We start from the raw sequence: 11,113 nt of genomic DNA on the forward strand, positions 1-11,113 counted from the left end.
TAAATAAGGAAATTCTGCTCAATTATTTCTTAAAGAGTTTAATTTATGGAAAAAAAGTCTAAATTATTCAGGAGGTTCATACCCTTAAATTGAAGCACTACTTAAGTAATTATTACTTTGAAGCCCACTATTCCACAGTCATGGCAACATTCACAACGGAGAGGACAATGAGTGTCAAGAGTCTTAAAATATTTATTAGTTTGAATAAGCTTTTTGTTTTTACACTGAGAGACCTGACTGAAGTCATCCATTGGAGCATAACCAGAATGAATTTGAAAAGACGGAACTAAACTGATGCACACAAACCATTACAGTTCTTTAACGGTCCACCTCGCCGAACACAATGTCCTGAGTGCCTGCAAGGGGAGCAGATATTCAAGTTAGAAATACAATAACAACAAGAAAGTGACATCAACGTTACACAGAACAAAATCAGCCTGAGTGTAGATTTTGTGTTTCAATAACGTCCACGTCAAACAGTCAAATTAGCATTAGTTTATGTAATAGTGTTTGGAAGATTTCAAATGTTAGGCCGGGTGCTAGCTAGAAAGCCTGCCAACTCTGCTCCCAGTCACAGCTCTAGACAGGACTCTGCTCTAGACACTGCAGTCCAAAAGTATTCGCTTCCAACTGTTAGTGAGCTACAAAAAAAACAGCACCAGTACTGACTGGATCCCCTTCGTAAGGATTACGCTGTCAGGATATATTCCAATCACTACAGACACTTGGCACTCTTATTGCACAAAGAAATCCACTTTGTACTTCACCAGCTTAAAACGTGAAAATATAATTAATTAAATTAATTCAAAGCAAAAACAGTTCTTACCGATAATGGCCACTACATCAGCAAGCATGTGCCCTTTTGACATTTTATCCAAACCGGCCTGTGAGAGAACACAAGAGCATTCATTCAAATGATAAATGTATATATTTATGTATAAAACATCTTTAGGCAACAAATGAAATGAGCACTGGAGTTTGGAAATAAAGCTTCCTATTCTCTCAAATACACCATGCAGCCAAATGCTTGTAGACAATTACTCATCCAAAAATTTTTTTTTTAAATGATAAACATTAATGGGTAATTTGCAGTAGTAACAGCTTCTACTTGTACTCTACCTCCAGTGCCAATGCTGAATACTTGGCATTGAGCATAGGGACGATAAATTCATGTGTCTCATTTCATTCATGTTTTTTTATATACATTTAACAGAACCTGTGCATGCACAAATGAACGTCTGTTCTCCCGAAATTGCGCATTAAATAACCCAAAACAGCATAGATAAGGCAATATAACCCGCCTATGAAGCAGGAATATCCTCATCTCGATTTGTGCTTTTCAATGTTGGGTGTTCTCTCTGTTATGACAGATGCCCCTTCTGTGCCATGAGCAGAGAGAGAAAGCCTTGCATACAGGACTGAGACCTTTTTTTTTTTTTTCATTGTCTGCAAACGCTTATCCAGTTCAGGTTGGGTCCAGAACCTACCAATCATTGGGCGCAAGGCAGGAAAACACCCTGGACGGGGCGCCGGTCCTTCACAGGATGACACACTCACACCTATGGACACGAGTCACCAATCCACTTACCAATATAAGTTTTTGGAGAGAAATCGGCTTCAGAATTTCATAAAAAGTCTTCCTGAAACTATGATCATATTAAAAGTTAACTGCTGTTGTCTCTGGTTTGTGTACATTAAGAAGCTCAGCATCTTTCAAGTTGCAGCAGTATGTTTGAGGAGAAAAAGGACCGTCTGTATGTGGCTGAAGTTTGTCTGTATGTTTTTAAGTCACTGGTTGAACTACCACAGAAACTCGTTTGTAATTCAAGTCGTTTAGGACTGTAGCATGCAGTTAGAAGTCTTACAAATTTAGAGTAGGTTTCTACACAAATAATCTGAAACAGCAAAAATAAGTCAATATTACCCACATATGACGCAGGAAAAAAAGAGCAATAACTTAATCTCTTTTCCATTTTTCTGCAGTGAGCAGAGAGAGAGGAAGCCTAGCATGTCTGACTAACACCAGGGTTTTGTAAAAATATTAGACCTGTTTCCAGCACCCAAACCGACTGGAGACCTACAAGGTGATAAGGAAAAATGTTCTGAATGTTATAAAAAAAAAAGCATTTTTGATAACATTTGCGAAAGTCACTTTTAAGTGTTCAAAATTAAATATAAAATCACATTCTTACCAAATGAGCAAAGCCAGGGGCTTTGATCTTGCAGCGGTATGGTCTGCTTGAACCATCAGAGACCAGGTAAACCCCAAACTCACCCTGCAGGAGAGGAAACATTTAATAATGAGTAACCTTTTAGAAATGAATTAGAGGAAAATAAACAGAACTGAGCACATTAGGACAGAAATGATAAGACATGACTCAGTGCCCAGGAGGTCACCACAGCCAGGTTCTTTTTAAAAGTATGTTTGTTGTATACACATTGCTTACATGCCTACAAGTCATCAACTGAGTTATTCAGTGACACACACACACACACGACAATGAAACTGAAACACCTGGTTTAAGACCACAATAATTTATTAGTATGGTGTAGGGCCTCCTTTTGCGGCCAATACAGCGTCAATTCGTCTTGGGAATGACATATACAAGTCCTGCACAGTGGTCAACGGGATTTTAAGTCATTCTTCTTGCAGGATAGTGGCCAGGTCTCTACGTGATGCTGATGGAGGAAAACGTTTCCTGACTCGCTCCTCCAAAACACCCCAAAGTGGCTCAATAATATTTAGATCTGGTGACTGTGCAGGCCATGGGAGATGTTCAACTTCACTTTCACGTTCATCAAACCAATCTTTCACCAGTCTTGCTGTGTGTATTGGTGCATTGTCGTCCTGATACACGGCACCGCCTTCAGGATACAATGTTTGAACCATTGGATGCACATGGTCTTACTGGTGCAATGTGCAGTTAATGAAGACTGGTCACCAGGCTGCTCCAATTTAGCCATGAACCCTCCCACACTACAATGACAGGTTTCAGTTTCATTGTCCAACCCCTGTGTGTGTGTATAAATATATATATATATATTCTTGGATGCCTTGATTATGTGAACTCACCTTTGGTGCTTCAACAGCTGTGTATGTGGCTCCCGGAGGGACCTGGTAGCCCTCTGTGTATAGCTTAAAATGATGGATTAGTGACTCCATTGACATCTATAAGGAAAATAAAACAAAAACAATTTAACAACTATAGCAAAAATGACCATTTCACATCAGACCACTCTGATTCAGTTCCTTTACATCCATTTACTCTTAAACAAAGGTAAATATTTTTAAGCGAAATTCCTGTTTTAATCCATATTCAAGAAAAACATTAATTTTAATTGTGAGTAAAGGACTATGCTTACTGTAATCTAAACTTTACCATAAACAGACAATCAACAAACATTACTCCCACCTTCATCTCAGATCTCTTTGGTGGTGCGATCTTAGCGTCGTCCACCTTGATCTCTCCTTCAGGCATCTTGTTCAGACACTGGTACATAATTCTTAGAGACTGCCTCATCTCCTCCACTCGACACAGGTACCTGAAGGGTAAAATAGTAAATATTTAAAATATTATCTTCTAGTAATTCTGATTATCCTGATGTACTTGACTAATTATATATTTGGATTTTATTTATTTATTTATTTATTTTTTTCCCTTAAATCTCAAAAGATCTTACCTGTCATAACAGTCACCATTACTTCCAATAGGTACGTCAAATTCCACCTCATCGTATTTGTCATATGGCTGAGATTTTCTCAAATCCCACTTAATACCAGAGCCCCGCAACATCACCCCACTGAAATAGAATGAGAGGCATATGTACATGTTTTATCTGTTGTTTTTTTTATTATTTTTATTTATTTATCTTGACTTCTCCCGTATCAATTTTACTGTTGAGTATCTAATAAATTGTTTGGCAATGGTCTATTTAATGGATACTAAACGTGGGATCTAAAAGTCTTGTCAAATGAATACAGACACACTTAAAAAAAAAAAAAAAAGCTGTAATAGTGTAAAAGCCCCACCAGAGTTTACAGTGTACTGTACCTGAAGCCAAAGTTGAGTGCATCTTCTGCTCCAATAACCCCAATATCAACAGTTCTCTTCTTCCAGATGCGATTGTTGGTTAACATCTATAAATATTCAATGCATACAATTAGTACACATCTTAACAAACTAAAAACGTAGTTCTCATAGTAAGATTGCACTAATATTACAGACACACACACACGTTCATGTTCATGTTTGTATATACATAACATCAACCCACTAGTCACTTCTTACAGTAATTCCTCAAGTACATTCCTTTAAATGATATAAACACAACACCCATACCTCCTCCACCTCATCGATGCGTATTGAGAAGTTCTTACACCACTCATAAATATCATCCATAAGACCCAGGGGCATGTCCTACAAAACACATTAAACCAGGTTCAGGGCTGTTTATCAGCATTCAGGCTGATTTTTCAGTACATCATCGTGTTGGACGGAAAACAATTCCCACTGCAAGTGCTTGTAAATTCAAATTGCTGACCTGATGGACTCCTCCAGGTCTAACGTAAGCAGCGTGCATCCTGGCTCCAGACACACGCTCATAGAACTCAAACATCTGTGAGAGAGACGTAAACAAACAGGAATGTACAGATGTTAATACTCTGGTCAAAACATCGCAGAGGGATCTCTGCATTCTTCATATTCCCCATATATTCACATTTAAGTCCCTGACAGTATGCAGTTCCTGGCCGTCTTCAAGTAAGGACTGAATTTATAAACTAAAATATAGCTGACCAAAATTAAGGATTTCTAGAGCCTCGTTTGAGCTAAATTCTTTATACCTGAGAGGAACAAGGACTCATCTGACTTAGATATGCTTTTGCAAATCTAAGAGTACCTCCTCAATTAAAGGGCTTATATGTCTTCTTTCTTGCTATTAGTTACACATTCATTCATTCATTATCTGTAACACTTATCCAGTTCAGGGTCGTGGTGGGTCCAGGGCCTACCTGGAATCATTGGGCGCAAGGCAGGAATACACCCTGGAGGGGGCGCCAGTCCTTCACAGGGCAACACAGACACACACACTCGCACCTACGGACACTTTCGAATCACCAATCCACCTACCAACGTGTGTTTTTGGACTGTGGGAGGAAACCGGAGCAGCCGGAGGAAACCCACGCAGACACGGGGAGAACACACCAACTCCTCACAGACAGTCACCCGGCGCGGGAACCGAACCCACAACCTCCAGGTCCCTGGAGCTGTGTGATTGTGACACTACCTGCTGCACCACCGTGCCGCCCTATTAGTTACACAGAGGTTTATAATTTAACATCATCTCTACGTTCACAATTTCCTCTCACCTTCTCTCTCTCCTCAAACATCCAGAAGAATGGCGTCATGGCTCCAATGTCCAGAGCGTGTGTGGTGATTCCCATGATGTGGTTGAGAATACGGGTCATCTCCCCATACAGCACTGAGGGCAGACATTAAATAAACTTATTAGAATTAATATGCTGTTAATGGCTCAGAAGCTAAATAAAAATTATGCTTAGTACAACCAGTCAGAACAAAATAACAAAGAAAATTCAATTATGTGAATGGCGTAATGAAAACAAACCTCAGTAACGTAGCCTAGCAATGAGACTATAGGGGAACTACTAACCAAAATAACAATAGGACGGTGCTACTGTTTAAAAAATAAATTAATGGGATGAAGAGTGGCATTAGGCACTGACCTCTGATCCACTGGGCTCTGGGTGGAGCCTGGATGTTCAGCAGCTTTTCCACGGCCAGGGAGTACGCCTGCTCATTACACATCATGGACACATAATCCAGCCTGTCAAAGTATGGGAGGGCCTGCAGTCACAGAGTGGGAGAGGAGATAGAATTCAGCTTTATAGTATGCCTATTATTACTGGACAGTCTCGGTTTTAGTGCTTTGATCTTAATCAACCTCTCTGACCCATGAGAACAGCTGTCAAATACATACTGGGATAATGACCAACTAGACACTTGCCTATAGACAGAACTACTTCCCCTGCAAATATGGTCATATTTGGACACAAGCTTTTATTGTAATAAGATTGTAATACGCAAAATAAGCTGCGCATGCGTCACTGCTGCTGTACCTGTAGGTAGGTCTTGTACTCTATGAGCTTCTCAGTGCCACGGTGAAGCAGGCCGACGTGAGGGTCACACTTCTTCACCGACTCTCCGCTCAGCTCCATCACCAGACGCAGCACACCATGGGCAGCAGGGTGCTGGGGACCAAAGTTTATAGTGAGGTTGGACACCTCCTTCTCTGCTGGGGGGTCTTTGTCTGTGAAGAAGTAGATACTTGATAATGAAGCTTTACGATACACAAAACCTTAGCCTGTCGTTTGTAATTCTGTGACAGGCACAATTGTAGCATTAATCTCTTATTGTTCGAAGTCAAGTTCGTTATTTAAGCAAAGTCAAGCAACATTGTGACCACAAAAGTAATGAGGAGAAAGCCCACAAACTCATACCATTCCAGGGCGGAGCGATCCATTTCTCAGTGATGACACTTGGGTACATCACTGCTCCACCATATTGCTCTGCCCATTCCACATCTGGCTGCCATTGCTTTTGCCTACAGAGGACACAGAGTAATTAGGCTGGGATTAATGTCACATGTATATACACATCTAATAGCTCTCTATTCGTTCTGTTAGCTTTACTTTATCACCTCGCACTTGAGGGAAAACACTGTGACTCATAATTGCCGTGGACATATATTATTGAAGCTACATGCCCTCAGACTGACTACTGAGGAAAATAAATACACAAACACAACACAACTGTATCTACAGTTACATTGGCCACCAACTGCGAAATACCATTACAGCTAATTACAGGCAAAGCACTGCTAAGACTCTGCTACTGTTTTGATTTTCAACCTGACTCCTGCTTAACATTAAATACAAGACTAACTACGCCATAAATCTAACTGCCGAACAGGTATTAAAGAGATTACACAGCACTTCACCAGTAATCTGAATTAGCTAAGAGCAGTCTGTCTGCTAACTGTCAGCTAACAGGACTAACGTTACACTGTGATGTAGCTAAATGACTCAAAATTTAGGAGGCGCTGTACCTACAGAAACACTGAACACACTGTACAAAAACGGCTAGAGAGGTTTAATGCAGTGCCGTTCCGTCCTGCGATAACAAAGACGTTCTGGAGCTTTATCCCGGTTCACAGAAAGTTCACCTTTATATAAACAGCCTAATGAAAGCGAGTGTGCGGTTTACTTTAGACTCGACCTTCACTCCTTGTCTTCGCCGTGAGACGTACCTTTTCTGGAGCAAAGCACAGCCAGGATTCAGGACACCGCTGTTTAAAACCGCCGCTGAAGGACGTCCGACTCTGGAGAGCGACCTCAGCAACGTCGCCGCCATGTCTCCAGCAGAACCACCGTCGGCTCTGGGATTATTTCACGTTTCTTCCGCTGCTGCCCCCTAGCGGCACGGGAGACGCACTTCATCCGCTTACCACTAGGTGGCAGCGCACACACAATTTTGCGCGCATTGTGGGCACATCATACAGGCGTTTTCTGTGTGTTCTTCTACCATAAACTTAACCGTTACACGCCTTTTGTAAATTTAATGATGTGGGTTTATGAATCACAAAATCTCTTAATGAAAATACTTAACTACAGCGTGAACCAGAAAAGGTTTTGGTCTCTACAACGTGAGGCATAAACACAGGTTTGTTTTCATGAATTGTAAAGCCCATAGACTTCCATCAAAAAATACCTTTACCTTATCCATATGTACTACTACTCTAACCCTAACATATTACCTTGTACACCCCCCCCCCCCCCAAACAAAAACAAAAAAATACACACACACAGTGCGCTACCACTACACTCGCTGTAGCCCATCCACAAACCACCTATTGCACTATGTGAGATATGAAACTGAAAACAATTCAGAAAATGGAAAGAGAGAGAGAGAGAGAGAGAGAGAGTGACCATAATTTGATTTTTTTTCTTTGTAAAGTCTGAGCAGTTATGAAAATGCAAGTGGGAAGGACGTCCTAATTCAAGTTTTCCATCTTGACCTTCTAAAGAAAGACAGAGTCATTGCACATGACTCAGTATGAACGGAGGAATCATCTGTAACAAAACTAATCACATTTGTTTAGATACAGTATGGACCAATCATCGTTCAGTAAATTTACATATGTACAATATGATCCAGGTGAGGGACTGAGTTTGTAGATGAATTAATTAATTACAAATGTGTCAGTGTGTCAGATCAAACAACATGCTATATAAGACAAACACTGCTGAACATTGAAAGCCTTTAATTGGGAAATGTGTCTCTATCCAGGATTTGGAAATGAGTTTTGTTTGTAATGGGAATTAAAACGTGTCGTTTTTTTATTACTTACCTTCACATGATAACTGAGTCGTGATGAGACTCAAATGTACAAATGTAAAAGTAATAGTATGAATTAACTGCTAACATCTATGGAACAAATAGGTAAGTTATGTAGATATTGAAGTTGAAGGGCACATACAATCTCATAGTGTAAAGGGTTAAACACAGAGGAGCCTATGCCCTTTGCATGTCATTTTATTTTTAACAATTAAAACATTTGAGACAAAATAATGCAATTTAATTTTAGTATAGTACAGATTAGGTTTAAATTTGTCCACTACAAAAAAAGGGGGGGAAGTCAAAAAGGAACAAGTGCAAAACAGTACTGAAAAACTAGAACTAACATGATTAAAAATATAGAGAAATTTATTTATCTCCTAACAGACACGCAAGGCCTAAAATAAACCACCAAAAGATGACCACCAGATAAAGAGATCAGCTTAAATTTTTTTCTGTATAAATTTATAACTGTTCTAACTTAATTAATATGAAAATGAAGGGTGATTTGGATATTAAAGGGTTAATAAAATAATTACTAATATCACCCTGGTTTCTTTTTCAGAGACATGACTACTTCCCTTTTTTTGGTAAAACGTGTAATGTAAAAACTTAATGAAGCAGATTTACAGGAATATAATATCCAGAAGTCCAAACCAATTTCAGCAGAATTATATTAAATGTATGAGTATGTAATGAACAGCAAAATGTGTCATACATTATTATAAAGGCAATATTAAAACCTCATAAAAAGTGAATTTCACTTTTCTTTCTATTAACTTTTTTTATGCAGATGAAATTCCTTCACGATTAAAACGTTACCTTCTCAAAGAACCCTGATGTCTTCTGAGTGGAGTGAGCCCACAGGTTTGGGCACACACTGTTAAGTGGACTACAGTGTTAAATTCCACAGGGTGGGCCATTTATATGGATACACCTTAATAAAATGGGAATGGTTGGTGATATTAACTTCCTGTTTGTAGCACATTAGTATATGGGAGGGGGAAAACTTTTCAAGATGGGTGGTGACCATTTTGAAGTCGGCCATGTTGGATCCAACTTTTGTTTGGATCTGCTGCAATGACCTGGTTACTGCGTTCACCAGACATCAACATAATTTCTATCCACTCCTCACATGTTAACCTCTTTTACGTTAAATTTTTTTTTTGTGAAATTCCCAATAAGTATTCAATTCCCATTGAATAAACCAAAGTTGGATCCCAAATGGCCGACTTCAAAATGGCCGCCATGGTCACCACCCATCTTAAAAGTTTCCCCCGTCCCATATACTAATGTGCCACAAACAGGAAGTTAATATCACCAACCATTCCCATTTTATTAATGTGTATCCATATAAATGGCCCACCCTATATATAGAGGTGAGTTCCCACTCCCTGGTCTCAAATATCACCACAATGTCCAAGGGTATTCTTCAAGACTCTTTTTAAATGTCTTTGTCTTTTTAAATAATATCTTTTCAGGTATATTTTTTGTATTTCTGTCAAGCAGTGTCTTTCATTGTCTTTTAGCATCACTGAGCCAGATCTATATGTAAACAAATGTGCATTTGAAGCACAAATAGGATGTTTCTAACGAGTGGAATATATGTATGATTATAAGGACAAACTCTGTGAAATGTAAAAACATGAAGCCAAGCAAACCAATACACAAAACCATCTCTCCATCTCTGGGTAACCCACAAACAAATTAAAAACGCACATTTTATAATAATGTAATACAATGGTACTAAAATATTTTATTACTTTTAGACTTTTAAACCAATCCACATCTTCACCTATGAATATTTAATGATAATCACTGAATTGTAATGATAATAACTTATGACCTCAGCAAAAAAAAAAAAACACACACACAAGGAAACATGTTTATAAAAGTTTATGTAAAAGAAATAATGAAACAATTGGCTCAACAATTTGAGCCAAGATTTGTGAGCGAATTTAAAAAGAAAAAGAGTATGATTATAAATTATTAGTAAATTAGATCTTCATCTAATTAGATCAAATATTATAAACAATATTGTGAAACTATTCTGGGTGTATGGAGAAATCTCCACTTGTGTAGCGCAATGCCAGACTCTCAAGCTGTCAGATTTAATTTCATGAGAAAAACCATAATGCTACTATGCTAACTACAACCACGTTAGCCTGAGTAATTCAGAAGGTTGTGGTTATCTGGGCCTGAGCTCATGTCAGATAGCCAGAGAGATACTGGAAACGCTCTGTGGTCAGCTGAGGCAATGTTTCAGCTTGTTTTCAGGTAAATGAATGTCGTATTTTATGTGCCAAAGACAAAATGGACAATCCAGGCTTTTATCAGTCAAAAGACTTTATCCACAGACCCCCAAATGAATGAAAGTCTAATTAAAAACAAAGGTGAACATGCCTCTATCCTATTTTGAAGTGTGTTGCAGGCCTTCTAAATTTGTTATATTTCAAACACATCATTACTTTGGTCAGTGAAAACACTGTTAATAGTTCTTTGTACTTTGTGAGTTCTAAGAATGATCAAAACACAGATTCCCAATGTTTCTGGACTCTGGATTGTAGGTGGGTCTACCTTATAAGCACACTTTAGTTTGCTGTGATTGGGTATGGGTACAGTTTCAGAGTTGCAACACAACATAAAAATGCTGTGTTGTTGTCATTGCAGTGACAATACGCCAGACAGTTCTAAAGGCT

At 38.9% G+C, this 11,113-nt stretch overlaps 1 protein-coding gene across 1 annotated transcript; it reads right to left on the minus strand.

The window, feature by feature from the left end:
- Positions 1-23: 23 nt before the first annotated feature.
- ndufs2 (NADH:ubiquinone oxidoreductase core subunit S2) lies at positions 24-7,472 on the minus strand. The gene is made up of 14 exons (XM_066681356.1): positions 7,327-7,472; positions 6,518-6,621; positions 6,137-6,327; positions 5,744-5,864; positions 5,369-5,481; positions 4,543-4,617; positions 4,341-4,418; positions 4,053-4,138; positions 3,682-3,801; positions 3,414-3,543; positions 3,074-3,169; positions 2,193-2,276; positions 827-884; positions 24-356 (listed from the first exon to the last, which is right to left on the minus strand). The coding sequence occupies exons 1-14, from the start codon at positions 7,428-7,430 to the stop codon at positions 319-321; spliced, it is 1,398 nt and encodes a 465-aa protein (XP_066537453.1). The 5' UTR covers positions 7,431-7,472; the 3' UTR covers positions 24-318.
- Between the last annotated feature and the right edge of the window lie 3,641 nt (positions 7,473-11,113).

The sequence above is a fragment of the Hoplias malabaricus genome, chromosome 9 (assembly GCF_029633855.1).
Source record: "Hoplias malabaricus isolate fHopMal1 chromosome 9, fHopMal1.hap1, whole genome shotgun sequence".
Classification (NCBI taxonomy): domain Eukaryota; kingdom Metazoa; phylum Chordata; class Actinopteri; order Characiformes; family Erythrinidae; genus Hoplias; species Hoplias malabaricus.